The following is a 16,668-nucleotide window of genomic DNA, read 5'->3' as shown; positions in this document are numbered from 1 at the left end:
AGACAGAAAATTTATGGGTGGGGCAGAATTACATTAAATAAGAAACAATACAAGAAAGCAATAATATAAACTAATCAATCAGTAATCCACTACTTAACAATTCTAAGTATTTAACCTGGACACATTTTTCAAATATGCACCCAAAAATTTTGCAGAATGTCAGACATTATTGCTAAATTAGAAAAACAGAAATAACATAAGTATCATCAATAGGAGTCCCTGGGTGATGCAAACTGTTAAGCAGTCAACTGCTAGTTGAAAGATTGGTGCTTTGAACCCACCCAGAGGATACTTGAGGTGTGCGTCTGAAATGTCACAGCCTTAAAAACTCTATAGAGTAGTTTTACTCTGCACACATGGGGTTGCCATGAGTCAGAATAGACTCAAAGGAAACTAACAACAACAAAAAAAAAAAGAAGGAATTAATAAAATGCAAATCGAGGAAGATTTTACTGCATTTAAAAAGAAATTGCTATATTCCATATATATCAATATAGATTTTTTATTTTAATAGTAAGTGCAACAAATGTCTGTAAAATCATACACAGTATGCTACCATTTACCTAAACGAAAATTTTAAACTTCAACCCCCTCGAGATTATTAATTTAAAACTATAAAATTAGACTCTAAGAAATAAAAAACAACCACGTGTTCATAATCACTGTCTTTGAAGATAGGAAAGGAACTGAAACTGGATTAGAGTAGTAACCATGGGTCATTTCAATTTAAATATCTATGTTTGATTAAAAATAGCATTTAACATAAAGATATTATAGTAACACCCATTACTGTTACCCACTGCTGTCCAGTTGGCTCCCACTCACAGAGACCCTATAGGAAAGGGTAGAGCTGCCCCAGAGCATTCCCAAGGCTGTAAATCTTTACAAAAGCAGACTGCCTCATCTTCTCCCATAGAGCAACTGGTGGGTTTGAACAACCAATTTTCAGTTAGCAGTTAAGTGTAATTAAGGCTCCTATCATATCGTGCTAACCAAGAGGTCAGCAGTTCGAATCTGCCAGGCGCTCCTTGGAAACTCTATGGGGCAGTTCTACTCTGTTCTATAGGGTCACTATGAGTTGGAATCGACTCAACGGCAGTGGGTTATCATATCATAGTAATAAAAGATGTGAATTCCGTGCTGTGAGAACAAAGGTATTTGTTATGTTTCCTTATCTCACTTTTCTTTTATGAGGAAAATTATAGGATCAAAATTTTGGGAAAAAAAGTGTTAACATATAATAACAAAGGTTATTGCTTGGATTATTCACTCTTACTCCTAGGGAATTGATGTAAACAGAGGCCACATATATCTCTTCCATGATAGTAACTAGTCTTAGAAATTGAAATATTATGAAGGTTATTCAAATCATAGAATAAATAAACATCAGAATAAAAGCCCGTGGTATATAACTTGGCAGCATAATATTTACACAGAAAACAGTTTTTCTGGCAAGAACAAAATGTTTTCCTTGCTGGATCCAAACGACCAGGAAACAAAGGAGGTAAGGGTTTCTTATTTTGTAATAAAGACACGGAGCACTCTCTCTCTTATCTCTTTGGTCCTCACACCATAAATGATGGGGTTAAGTGAGGGTGGGATAACCACATAGAGGTTGGCAATAAGAATATGAACATAGCGCGGTATGTTTTGTCCAAATCGGTGAGTAAGAAAAGAGAAGACTGAAGGGATATAGAAAACACAGAGGACCCCAACATGGGAGCCACAAGTACTTAGGGCTTTTATCCGTGCATCCTGGGATGGGAGGCAGAAGACGGCACGGAGAATGTAAATGTAGGAGATGCCAATAAGGACTAGGTTCAGAAGAAAGAGGGAGACCACAAAGAGCCCATAGATACCGTTGACTTGGATGTTTCCACAAGACAATTTTGCAATGCCCATGTGCTCACAGTAGGAATGGGTTATTATACGAGCCTGACAAAAGGGTAGACGGTAGATGAGATAGACAATGGGAAGTGTAAATAAAATTGGACGAAATACAATCCATACAGTGACACCCACCAGAACACGGACTGTCAAGATGGTCCTGTAGTGGAGTGGAGCACAGATGGCTACATAACGGTCAAAGGCCATGGCCATCAGGACCTCAGCTTCCGTGCCAGTGAAGGCATGGATCAAAAACATCTGGGCCACACAGTCTCCAAAGTTAATCTCATGAGCATCAAACCAGAAGATGCCCAGCATGCGGGGCACAGAGGTTGTAGAAAGTGCTAAATCAATTGTTGAAAGAATGGCCAGAAAATAGAACATGGGCTCCCAGACCATCTGCTCTGTCTTTATCACCAGGAGAATGGTGGCATTGCCCAACAAAGCCGTAAGGTAAACAGTGCAAAATGGCAGGGAGATCCAGACATGGACCTCTTCCAGGCCTGGGATTCCAATGAGGAAAAATGTGGTTGGGTGGAAAATGCTACTGTTGTAAGAAAACATCCTTCCAAATGGTAGAGTAGGAGAAATTGCCACTCTTAGGAAAAGAAGGAAAAAAAAAACAAAAGGCTTAAATAAGAGATTGACATTTGATATAGAATGAAAATGAAAAGGTTACCTATATGGAGGAACTTGCTAATGCAGTCCTTGTACTAATCCTGAGCCATAGTCATTTGAATAGGCCAAATTCAATGAACTTACTCATTATTAGCTCTATTCTTACATTGATTTAATTATAATTTTAAACATATAAGACTGATTGACAAGCCCACAGTAGGGTTCTAAGAAATAGAACTCGATATTAACTTTTTAATATTGTATTTAAAGAATATTGTATGTCCTGTACCCTCTGTGAATTCCTTGACTGGAAGGGACACATGAAAAGTCAAGAATATAAACACAGGGACAGGCAGAAATATAAAAAGGGAGATACACAGTCAAGAAAGTAAATTCACATAACAACATGCATAAGAATCTTCCATAATTAGAAACTGCAGATTTTTTTCTAGTGATTCATTCTTCATTTATTGGCATGGAAACAATATGGAAAGACCAAGACCAAGCCTAACGTATTGTCACAAGGACAGAAACAATATCAAAGATACAGATTGCCACAAATAAAAGCACAAGCCCTCTGAGATACTGCCCAGGAGAAGACAACCTGAGTCATATACTTCTATGCTTGAAAGAGGCCAGAAACAAATATAATAATAAACCCTCTAACCCAATTTCATTGGTGGATCTATAGTCCTATGACCATCCCCCTTCCAAACCAAAAAACCAAAGCCATTAGTGGCGACTCAATTCCGACTCAGCGACTCTATAGGACAGAGTAGAACTGCCCCATAGGGTTTCCAAGGAGTAGCTGGTGGGTGCGAAGTGTCAATCTTTTGGTTAGCAGCCAAGCTCTTAACCACTGTGCTGCTCGCACTTATTTTAGAGTGGTATGGTATATCTGTCTTGGAAGTACAGCCAGGATGCTCTTAAGAAGCGAAGATGCCAACATTTCATCTCAGATTCTTTGGATATGTTATCAAGAAGCATGAGTCCTTGGGGAAGGACATCATGCTTGATAAAGTAAAAAGTCAGTGAAAAAGTGGAAGAAGCTCAACCATATGGATTGACTCAGTGGAGGCAACAATGGGCTCACACATAGCAATTGTGAAGATGGTGCAGGACCAAGCAGCATTTCATTCTTTTGTACACAGAGTTGCTATGAGTCTGAATCAACTCAACAGCACCTAACAACAACGTGGTGGTAGTGGTTTCTAATACTATTTGAATGTATCATTCACTCTTCATTCCATATCAGTTTCTCTGCAAATACTCATTTTACCTCTATTGCAAAGAAAAAACTTACTCAGTTGTCTTCATTCTTGATTAAGTCACTGGACATGTGGGTAGAAGACAACATAGACAGTTTCTGGAGGTTCTAGACTTAGGCATGAAATTTTTGAGTGGCACACAGGTGTCCGGAATAGCAGACTAACTGAAGGTATAATTGACTCTTTAATTGTCTGAAGGAAGTAGAGACAGACAATTTTACAATGTCTCCAAAATGCTACAGAAGCAACCCAGGCACTCAAGCTCAAGCAATGAAATGAAGAGACATTATCTGGATCACCAACTTAAAGCAGAGTGGTTCAAGACTAGGATGAAGTAAACATAGACTTTTGTATATATCCTTAATATAGCTCCATACATATAATAATACATCTAGAGAGGAAGCATATCAAGGTGAAAAAATTAAAATAAATATTATTTTCTGTTTCAGATTAGGCCAGAGAGAGGAGAGACAATCCTGTACAGCATAATGACTCACTTCTTTGTGTTTTTTAATAATTTCTATATCCAGGTGAGAGTCCCTAGCCCAGTGGTTGTTGACCAAGAACAAGGCCTTAGACACCCTGATATCAACTTTGAGGTCGCTGGTAGAAGTGTACTATCAATATTATGTCTCTGCTAACGTTGGTATTTAATTTCCTATATTACATAGCAGAAGCAGATATTATGCTTCATCAACCAAACAATCTTATAATCATTTTCCAGATGTATTTTAAACAACTTGGATCTTTCATATGTTTTTAAGAATATCTCATCTCCATTTGACAGATGCAAGTTTTTAAAAATTTATGTTAGATAAAAAAATTGAACTACTATGCACATCAAGCTCACCAGTTCTCAGCCACCTCTGCTTCTCTCTCTTTCATTTGACTTTAATATGTGCCTAAATCAAGAGAAAATTCACCTGTCATGCTTCAATCTTCCAAAGGAATGGAGACACAAGGAAAATACCGAGCAACACAGCTCTGTATCCTTTTTTTAATACAGTCTAAGGAGATTAGTTTTATATTAAGGCACTGGCTGTCTAGAAACAGTTGAAAAAATTGTCCTAATTTAGTTTTTTACCTTAAATGGAGCCCTGAGATAAACTCCTCTGAGACTGCTGAGAAAACTTTAGACTTTAGGGAAACAGAGCCCAAGGAAAAGTGACATGGGTAAAACTTTGTATACAGAAAAGTACAAATGTGAAGACTAAAACACACATATCATTGTTTAAATACAAACCAAAAAAAAGGCAAACCCATTGCTGTCGATTTGATTCCAACTCATAGCGACCCTGTAGGACAGAGTAGAGCTGTCCCATAGGGTTTCCAAGGAGCAGCTGGTGGATTCAAACTGCCAACCTTTTGAATGGCAGGTGAACACTTAACCACTGGGTCACAAGGGCTCCCATTTAAATACAGCATATATAAAAACAGATAAATTTCACCTTGCTCAGTGAAATTTTCCAGTCAGATTATATGGGTTGTTGTTTTCTAGGTAAAATGGTGCTCTAAATACCAAAGTTCAAACATATTAACCAGGCATTGGAAACTCTATACTCACTCTTACTTCTCACTATTCACCTTCTTTTACAGATTTATATTACAAAGACCTCAGTTCAAATACTGGATTTATACCTATGTCATCTTAAGTGGTTTGTTAATCATCCCTATGCCTCAATCTTCTCAACTAGAAATTAGGTATAATAATAGTACAAACAGAATATGGTTGTTGTGAGGCTCCCATTATGTAACAAATATGAAGCACTTAGTATAATACCTGGCACATTTTAAGTGGTCAACTATAATTAGTATTTATTAGTTTTTATTATCATAGACTTCATCGCACAGCACCACCTTCATATACCTTGGACCTATAAAACCAGATTGAAAAATGTCTCATATTACCAATTCTATAACATTTGACCTGGACCTTCATTTATCTTAAACTTAGTATCCTCATGCTTGAGTCATATTTATACATATTTCTGATTTTTCCTGGAATAAAATCATTTTGAGTGAAATAATGACATCTATTTACTACACAGTTGAACAGACAGCTTAGACAACACTGAAGTAAAGTCACCATCAGGCTTAATACATAAAGCATGAAATACAAAACATGAAGTTAAATTCTTCTTCTGACTCTTCTGCCTTTCCAGTTGTATCACACAAATCTTAAATGAAATGTCTAAAAAAATCACAATTTCATAATTATCTCTCTCTGTATATGCCATTTTCTTCAAGATTTTGGACATATAAGTGAGTAGTTCAATCAGTTAACTTCAGGACATAAGCAGAGAAATATTAGGCAAATCTTATTCCTTTTTCAGCTGGTTGGGAATTATGAATGATCTGTTTCTGAGAGCTGCTGAGAAAAATCTTGAAATCACGATAGGACCCAGTCTTGGGATCAAGATGAGTCATAAAATGTCTGCTCTGAAATACTGAAAGAAATTTTTTTTTTTGGTAATGAAAAATTAGACCAACTTCTTGGTGACAAGAACTCAGATCAATAACTTTATTTTAACTTGAGAAAAAATTTCCTTTAATATTCAAATCAGTTAAATCAGGTTTTATTTTACTTATAATCTAAAATATCCTAGAGATACATATTAACTACTTTTCCCCGTGACACTATAATGTCTTCCACTTTCATCCATGTTGTAGATGATTTGAGAACTCACTTTTCTTTATGGCTACATGCTATTCCATTGTATGTATGTACCTCATTTCGTTTTTCCCTTTCTCTGTTGATGGGTGCTCTTGCCTAGGTTTTGTGACAAATATGCAAATTCAAAAATCAGTCTGTGAAATTCATATTGATCAAGGATAAGTGTTAGCTGAGGGTGACAAAAATATAAAATACGATGGTGTATAACCATTACAGGAGGTAGCACATAATCAAGAATCGATAGTATGGAAAGAAGGAGTCCAAGCTTTGTTGAAGGCATTGCCAAAAAACAAGACTTCAGGAATAGATGGTACACCAACTGAGATATTTCAACAAATGAATGCAGCACCAGAGATGCTCCCTTGTCTACGCCAGAAATTCGGAGGACAACTGCCTCACCAATTGACTGGAAGAGATTCATATTTATGCCCATTCCAAAGGAAGGTGATCCAACAGAATGTGGAAATTCTCAAACAGTATCATTAATATTAAACACAAGTAAAATTTTGCTGAAGATCATTCAAAAGTGGTTGCAGCAGTACATGGATAGGAAACCACGAGAATTCAAGTTGAATTTGGAAGAGGACGTGGAACAAGGGATATCACTGCTGATGTCAGATGATCTTGCCTAAAAGAAGAGAATACCAGAAAGATGTTTACCTGTGTTTTATTGACTATGTAAAGGCATTTGACTCTGTGGATCGTAACAAATTATGGGTAACATTGCAAAGAATGGGAATTTCAGAACAATTGTGCTCATGAGGAACCTGTACATAGACAAAGAGGTAGTCCTTTGAACATAATGACGGGATGCTGTGTGGTGTAAAGTCAGGAAAAGTGTACATCATAGTTGTATCCTTTTACCATACTTATTAAATCTGTATGCTGAGCAAATAATCTGATATGTTTGACTACACAAATAAGAATGCAGAATCAGGATTGGAGAAAGATGCATTAACAACCTGTGATATGTAAATGACACAATGTTGCTTTCTAAAAGTGAAGAAGACTTAAAGCACATACTGATGAAGATCAAAGACGACAGCCTTCAGTACAGATTACAACTCACATAAAGAAAACAAAAGTCATCACAATTGGACCACTAAACATCCTCAGAAAAAAGGTTGAAGTTGTGAAGGATTTCATTTTACTTGGATCCCCAATCAAAACCAGTGGAAGCAGCAGTCAAGAAATCAAACAGTGCAATACACTGAGGAAATTGGATGCGAACTACCTCTTTGAAGTGTTAAAAAACAAACGTGTCACTTTGTGGACTAAGCTGCATAAGACCCAAGCAATGGTATTTTCAATCCCCACATATGCATGAGAAAGCTGAACAATGAATAAGAAAGTCTGAAGAGGAATTGACACCTTTGAATTATGGTGTTGGCCAAGAATATTGAAAGTATATTCTTCTGAACTGCCAGAAGAACAATCTGTCTTGGAAGAAGTACAGACAGAATGCCCATTGGAAGCAAGGATGGTGAGACTTCATCTCAAGTACTTTGAACAGGTTATTAGGAGGAATCGGTCCCTCAAGAAGGACATCATGCTTGGTAAAGTAGATGGTCAGGGAAAAAGAGGAAGACCTTCAACAAAATGGATTGACACAGTGGCTGAAAGAATGGGCTTAAGCACAGCAATGATTTGGAGGATGGCGCAGGACAGGGTGGCGTTTCAGTCTGTTGTACATGGGGTTGCTATGAGTCAGAACTGACTCGACAGCACCTAAAAACAGCAACACAACCATTGCAACCCTGAGACCAGTTTCAATGTAAGTAGCTATAAGATCATCTCACTAACCATTCTCTCATATTTACCAATGAAAAAAGCACCACCTAAATCCTTGAAAAATGTCTTCAGTATTTATTACTGAAGTAAGCATGCAAGGGATGAACTGTAGTGGATGTTGTGCTTTATCCCCAAATACCCTCTTCTGCCAGACTTGAGGAACCCATTCTTCTATTGAGAGTTTTAGCATCTGTCAGATCCTTTGAGTCCTTCTTGGGAATTGCCCTCAGCTGAATGGAACCAAGTCACTTAATGTAACGTCCCCCACCCCCCATGGGCAGGCCACATCCAGTAAGCACTCAGTGGTGGATAAAAAGACCAGGCCATCCTTGGATTCAGACAATTCTGAAGGATCATCCTAGCTTCAGAGAGCTCTGCTGTACTAAATGCAGTGTTTGTTTCAAATGCAATAAATTTATCTTCTCCTTTCACTAGTTCTAATTCTTTCCTTCCCCCTAAGTGTTGAAATTGAAAGTGCTGTTCTAATCAACTTCCTACACACAAATTTCCAACTCAAAGTTTGATGCAAAGGAAATCCAACTTGTGACACCATCAATAGCAAAAACAAATAGAAATGACACAAGAGGAAAAATTATTTGCAGCCCACATTATGAAAAGGGCTAATTTCTTTAATATGCAAAGTATTGCCTCAAACTAATAAATGAAAAAAAATGGGGAAAGGGTACACATAGAATAATCTCAAAAAGAAATTGAAATGTTCTTGAATTAACATCACTTATTTCTGAAATTATAAATTACATTTATCAGCAAGTATATATATGTATATGTGTATATATGTACATGTATAGGTATACATACCCCCATGTGTCTGTCAGTTTCTCGTACTGTGGGGGCTTGTGTGTTGCTGTGATGCTGTAACCTATGCCACTGGTATTCAGATACGAGCAGGGTTACCCGTGGAGGACAGATTTCACCTGAGCTTCCAGACTAAGACAGACTAGGAAGAAGGACCCGGCAGTCTACTTCCGAAAAGCATTAGCCAGTGAAAACCTTATGAACAGCAGCAGAACATTGTCTGATATAGTGCTGGAAGATGAGACCCCAGGTTGGAAGGCACTCAAAAGATAACTGGGGAAGAGCTGCCTCCTCAAAGTAGAGTCGACCTTAATGATGTGGATGTAGTAAAGCTTTCAGGACCTTCATTTGCTGATGTGGCATGACTCAAAAAGAAAAGAAACAGCTGCAAACATCCATTAATAATTGGAACCTGGAATGTACGAAGTATGAATCTAGGAAAATTGTAAATCGTCAAAAATGAAATGGAACACATGAACATCGATACCCTAGGCATTAGTGAGCTGAAATGGACTGGTATTGGCCATTTTGAATCGGACAATCATATAGTCTACTACTCTGGGAATGACAACACAAAGAGGAAAGGTGTTGCATTCATCGTCAAAAAGAACGTTTCAAGATCTGTCCTGAAGTACAACGCTGTCAGAGATAGGATAATATCCATACGCCTACAAGGAAGACCAGTTAATACGACTATCATTCAAATCTACACACCAACCACTAGGGCCAAAGATGAAGAAATAGAAGATTTTTATCAGCTCTTGCAGTCTGAAATTGATCAAACATGCAATCAAGATGCATTGATAATTACTGGCGATTGGAATGCGAAAGTTGGAAACAAAGAAGAAGGATCAGTTGTTGGAAAATATGGCCTTGGTGATAGAAACAATGCTGGAGAATGAATGATAGAATTTTGCAAGACCAACAACTTCTTCATTGCAAATACCTTCTTTCACCAAAATGAACGGCGACTATACAAATGGATCTTGCCAGATGGAACACACAGAAATCAAATTGACTACATCTGTGGAAAGACATGATGGTAAAGCTCAATATCATCAGTCAGAACAAGGCCAGGGGCCGACTGTGGAACAGACCATCAATTGCTCATTTGCAAGTTCAAGCTAAAACTGAAGAAAATCAGAGAAAGTCCACGAGAGCCAAAATATGACATTGAGTATATCCCACCTGAATTTAGAGACAATCTCAAGAATAGATTTGACACATTGAACACTAGTGACTGAAGACCAGGCGAGTTGTGGAATGACATCAAGGACATCTTCCATGAAGAAAGCAAGAGGTCACTGAAAAGACAGGAAAAACAGAAAGGGCGAAGGTGGATGTCAGAGGAGACTCTGAAACTTGCTCTCGAGTGTCGAGCAGCTAAAGCAAAAGGAAGAATTGATGAAGTAAAATAACTGAACAGAAGATTTCAAAGGGCATCTCGAGAAGACAAAGTAAAGTATTATAATGACGTGTGCAAAGAGCTGGAGATGGAAAACCAAAATGGAAGAACACACTCGGCGTTTCTCAAGCTGAAAGAACTGAATAAAAAATTCAAGCCTCGAGTTGCAATAGTGAAGGGTTCCATGGGGAAAATATTAAATGATGCAGAAAGCATCAAAAGAAGATGGAAGGAATACACAGAGTCATTATACCAAAAAGAATTAATCTATATTCAACCATTTCAAGAGGTGGCATATGATCAGGAATCGATGGTACTGAAGGAAGAAGTCCAAGCTGCTCTGAAGGCATTGTCAAAAAACAAGGCTCCAGGAATTGATGGAATATTAATTGAGATGTTTCAACAAACAGACGCAGCACTGGAGGTGCTCACTCGTCTATGCCAAGAAATATGGAAGACAGCTTCCTGGCCAACTGACTGGAAGAGATCCATATTTATGCCTATTCCCAAGAAAGGCGACCCAACCAACTGTGGAAATTATAGACCAATATCATTAATACCACACGCAAGCAAAATTCTGCTGAAGATCATTCAAAAACAGCTGCAGCCATACACTGACAGGGAACTGCCAGAAGAGGACGTGGAACCAGGGATATCATTGCTGATGTCAGATGGATCTTGGCTGAAAGCAGAGAATACCAGAAGGGTGTTTACCTGTGTTTTATTGATTATACAAAGGCTTTTGACTGTGTGGATCATAACAAACTATGGATAACACTGCGAAGAATGGGACTTCTGGGACACTTAATTGTGCTCATGAGGAGCCTTTACATAGATCAAGAGGCAGTTGTTCGGACAGAACAAAGGGATACTGATTGGTTTAAAGTCAGGAAAGGTGTGCATCAGGGTTGTATTCTTTCACCATACCTATTTAGTCTGTATGCTGAACAAATAATCCAAGAAGCTGGACTATATGAAGAAGAACAGGGCATCAGGATTGGAGGAAGAGTCATAACAACCTGCGTTTTGCACATGACACAACCTTGCTTGTTGAAAGTGAAGAGGACTTGAAGCACTTACTAATGAAGATCAAAGACCACAGCCTTCAGTATGGATTACACCTCAACATAAAGAAAACAAAAATCCTCACAACTGGACCAATGAGCAACATCATGATAAAAGGAGAAAAGATTGAACTTGTCAAGGATCTCATTTTACTTGGATCCACAATCAACAGCCATGGAAGCAGCAGTCAAGAAATCAAAAGATGCATTGCACTGGGCAAATCTGCTGCAAAGGACCTTTTCAAAGTGTTGAAGAGCAAAGATGTCACCTTGAAGACCAAGGTGCGCCTGACCCAAGCCATGGTATTTTCAATCGCATCATATGCATGTGAAAGCTGGACAATGAATAAGGAAGACCAAAGAAGAGTTGACGCCTTTGAATTGTGGTGTTGCCGAAGAACATTGAATATACCATGGACTGCCAGAAGAATGAACAAATCTGTCTTAGAAGAAGTACAACCAGAATGCTCCTTAGAAGCAAGAATGGGGAGACTGCATCTTACATACTTTGAACATGTTGTCAGGAGGGATCAGTCCCTGGAGAAGGACATCATGCTTGGCAGAGTACAGAGTCAGGAGAAAAGAGCAAGACCCTCAATGAGGTGGATTGACACAGTGGCTGCAACAATGGGCTCAAGCGTAACAATGATTGTAAGGATGGTGCAGGACCAGGCAGTGTTTCGTTCTGTGGTGCACAGGGTCGCTATGAGTCAGAACCAACTCGAGGGCACCTAACGACAACAACAACAATGTATATGTATCTATATATATATACCTATGTATACACGCACATTTTTGCAGAAATGAAGTTATTCTATATGTGCTGCTTTCAATGAATCATAATCATTTATATATAATCATATATAGAGTATTATCACTGTATTTGCATATACATTATTATCTTCAATTTTATATGAATTCCGTAACACACACTTTACTTTTAAGTGTTGATCTCCTACCCTGAATTGATGTTTTTAATTCACATATTTATAGCTTTGGAAATTCTATGGGGCAGTTCTCCTCTGTCCTGCTGGGTCACTATGCATTGGAATCAACCTGACGGCAACGGGGTACACGCATACACACACACACACACACACAGAGAGAGAGTGAGCTGACTATGTGATGAATCACTGCAAATGGTCAATAGAGATTTTCCTTGGTCATGGCTCTAGGAATTAGGAATGCACATTCATTTTTTACATTAAGCATGTCAGTATTATTTATTTTAAAAGAGCAGTTTTTATTCATTTTTCAAATAAATACCATCCCCCCAAATAAACCGTCCTTTCAAAACCTGAAAGTACAATTGCAGGTCCGTAAATACAATGATATGAAAACCTTTGGCATCTGTTGAAGAGTGAAATCCAAAAAAAAAAAAAAGGTACTGTGAAATTGCAGGTGAGAGAGCAATTAATTCAGCCTGTTGAAACAGAAGAGGCCTCAGAGGGCTTTCTCCACAAATGGCTAATTCATATGAATTGTGCGAATTCAGTTGGCTCACTCTGAATCCAATCACATTTAATGATTTTCCTGTGGACCTTTTATTCCTTCTGGGTATAAACCCCTGAGTTGTCATCTCCAGAAGACCAAAAGGAAAGAACACGCTTAGCATTTCTAAAGCTGAAAGGAGACCTGGTAAAGAGACAGTTTATCCCTGAAGGTCTCTGTCAACTTTGTAAAATACGAGTTTGTTCACTGAAACCTCATAGAAACATAGAACATGTCACCCACCCTCATTTGAAAGATGAATAAACTGCAGCTTAGGAAATACATGGATTTTTTTTCATGAAGATGGCTTAAATGTTAATATTGGCACCTCTATGTGGCTAACCGTAAAGAAGATTACATTAAATGTAGCAAGCACCTTATCCTTACCAAAAAATCTTCATCATCAGCACCACCACCCTAATGTTCCTGTAACCTGAGAAAATTCAGAAACCTTGGGGCCTAGGCACAGTGAAGTCACAATGAAAGAATCAATGTCTACTGTCAAAAGTTACTAAAAGTTATTCAAAGTCCATAGCAACATTAAAAGAAAAGAAGGGAAACCCTCCATTCTGAATTCCTCAAATCCCCCCAAGTGCTCTGAAACATCTCACTTTCTAAACCCCAACTCTCAGATTGTCCTTAAACATTCCTGAATTTTTCCTTGTGAGCTCTTCTCTTTTATTCATCTCTAGTTTCTGCATTGTTCTCCTGCCTGTCAGACATAGCCAATGAAAGTTCTGCCTCTTCCATATAGGCTAGGCCTCTCTATCCAAAATTCAATCCCACTTTGCTGTGAAGCCTATCTGACTTATGATGACCCCATGTGTTACAAAATAGAACTGTTCCAGGGCTTTCTTGGCAGTAATCTTTACAGAGGCAGAACTCCAATCCTTTCTTCCACAGCACCGCTAGGTGGATCTGAACCACCAACCTTTAGGTTAGTAGTCAAGTGCACATCACTTGCACCAACCACAGCCCTAGGCCTCTCTAAGATCGTCAAGTTTTTCCTATCCTCTTGGAGGGACATATTTAAAGCCACATTTTACACTACAATATAAAGAGTAGTTCTTCAATTACTCTGAGTTTTTTTTGAATTTCTGGTATAGAAGTGTTAGTAAATAAAACCCTCTTCTGTTTATAGGCCTATCCACTACACTGTAGACCACTGAAGATAGGCACTTCTTCAATTTGCATTGCCGGAAGTGGCACAGTCTTTGGTATCTAGAAGACACTAATTATTTATTAAATGAATAAAAGTCTTCAGTAAAAGAACATCATAGCTACTAATGAGATTTAAGGGAAATCATACAAGAGTACGTATTTCACCAATAGTAAACATGAGCATATAATCCATATCTCTCAACCCAGAACTCATGATAATTATAATTTGTTGAGCACTTACTTGCTGTACAGCATGTATTATCTTGCTTATTTGCACAACCGTCTGTGAAATGGGCGCTTTATTTTTTCTTCTTAGAGAAGTGAGGTTTTGAATGGATGGTTCCAATGCCCAAAGTGATGTATAAAATATGTAACCAAAAAATGTTTTACTCTAAAGGCAGAAACTTCAATCCATTATCAATGAGGCTGCTCTGGCTCACATAGTACGAATGCTCCTCTGATGATGCTTCTGGAGTGCCCAGCGTGCACCCTGACATCAGACAGGGCAGACTTAGACGAGCAACCACCTGTAAAGCTGGCCCAGCACTCGACTGAGACCTATCTTAACTAGGAAAATAAATGAGTGACTGATTAATGATTCAGCCACAGGTAAGGGTAAGTACGGGTTTGAAGTATGGCAGCATTTCTCAAACCTTAGCCCGCATAGGAATCACCCAGGGATCTCATTAAAAAATACAGATTCTGATTCAATAGATCTTAGATAGGCCTAATATTCTAGATGTCTAACACGTTTCTAGGTGATGCCAAAACTGCTGGTCTGAGGATCATACTTTTAAAAGAATTTAGGCGATATAAAAAAACCCTTTGCAGTCGAGTCGATTCTGACTCATAGTAGCCCTATAGGACAGAGTGGAACTGCCCCATAGAGATTCCAAGGAGTGCCTGGTAGATTCGAACTGCTGACCTTTTGGTTAGCAGCTGTAGCTCTTAACCACTATTCCACCAGGGTTTCCTGTAGGGGATATAGGATCTGTGAATTCAACCAGAGAGTTTCAAAAATTAATACCCATTTTGATATTTTATTTTAAAAAGTCAAGAACTATCAGGAACAAGAGCTCCTCTTTTCTGCACACCTTGCCCGTGGCATTTGCTCTCCGGGGCTAAAAAACCTGGCTTGTGCTCAAGACCTTTCCCAGCAGAATCTGGATTGGTTCCAAAACACTTCCAGGTAAATGATGTTGAAGGACAGGAAAAAAGCAATTTCAAAGCCACATTTCAAAGCCTCCATTTCCTTGAGTCAAGTAGGTGGGCAGACAGGAGAGGAGAGAAATTACCCCCAGCTGAGAAATTGGTGCTTTTGTGGCACTGGCAGCCTGAGGGAAAGAGTGACTCAACATCTAATTCATCTTGATGTAGAAGAAATGTTTATACCAAGAGAAGGATGATCTAATGGAGTACATAAGAGGAGAGTAAAAGACTGGAAAGAGGGGAATGGGACAGGCTGTAAAGAGTCATCAAAATTCCTGTGCCAGTAGAGACCCACAAGAACATTTATCATTTTGTTGTTGTTATCGTTAGCTGCCATTGAGTCAGCTCCAACTCACGGTGACCCCATGTACAGCAGAACAAAACATTTCCCAGTCCTGCATCCTCTCCGTGATTGCTGGTGTTCTCAAATCCATTGCTCTGGCTGCTGTGAATTTTGAGTGTCTTCCAATCTAGGGGGCTCACTTTCCAGCACTATATTGGATAGTATTCTTGTTGTGATCCATAGGGTTTCATTGATTCATTTTTGAAAGTAGGTTGCCAGGCCTTTTTTCCCAGTCTGTCTTAGTCTGGAAGCTCTGCTGAAACCTGTCTACCATGGGTTATTCTGCTAGTAATTGAAATACAGATAGCAAAGTTTTCACATCATAGCAACGAACAAGTATATGGTGAACATGAAAAGAAGATTAACATCACTCAATTTACAAGTTATAAATTGCATTTATCAGGAAGTAGCAAAAATATTCTCTGGTATTTGATGTGAAATAGGTACTCAATTAGTAAGTCTTAATAAATTAATGGATTTAATATGAAGGATGAATGAATGGATAGGTGTCTGGGCGAACTGATAAATAAGTGAATGAGAAGCATAAATTCTTTATTTGTCAGTGTATGAGATCAAGACTTAAAAATAACATCTGTATTATGGCATATATACTAAAAATTGAAAGGAATAATGTAGACACATACATAGTGACATATTTTTTGCATTTTACTTACTGAATAAAAACTGAAGAGGACCATAGATGCAATAATTTCATTTCTGCAAAAAATCAAAATAAACAAAACAAAATATGCTTGTGCGTGTGTGTATGCAGCATATCAGAGAGACCTAGAAAGAGAGAGGAGGAGAGAGAGAGGACACTATGAAAAGAATCATCAGTTAAACAACAGAGATTATGTTTGGTTATGGATGTAGGAAAGAGACATGGTGGCACAGTCATTAAAGTACTCTGCTGTTAACTGAAAGATCTGCAGTTCCAACCC

The 16,668-nt window shown here is 38.3% G+C and overlaps 1 protein-coding gene across 1 annotated transcript; it reads right to left on the bottom strand.

Annotated features, from left to right (window-relative positions):
* Positions 1-1,515: 1,515 nt before the first annotated feature.
* On the bottom strand, positions 1,516-2,451 carry LOC126079152 (olfactory receptor 52J3-like). The gene has a single exon (XM_049890073.1). It carries the CDS (start codon positions 2,449-2,451, stop codon positions 1,516-1,518), a length of 936 nt encoding a protein of 311 aa, XP_049746030.1.
* Positions 2,452-16,668: the final 14,217 nt, after the last annotated feature.

This window comes from Elephas maximus, chromosome 7 (assembly GCF_024166365.1).
Source record: "Elephas maximus indicus isolate mEleMax1 chromosome 7, mEleMax1 primary haplotype, whole genome shotgun sequence".
In the NCBI taxonomy this organism is placed as follows: Eukaryota; Metazoa; Chordata; class Mammalia; order Proboscidea; family Elephantidae; genus Elephas; species Elephas maximus.
Note: the sequence above shows the minus strand (reverse complement) of the source record. Positions and strands in the feature narration are given on the sequence as shown.

Coding starts and splice junctions, on each gene's coding strand:
- LOC126079152 (XM_049890073.1), bottom strand. CDS start 2,451: ATGTTTTCTTACAACAGTAGCATTTTCCACCCAACCACATTTTTCCTC.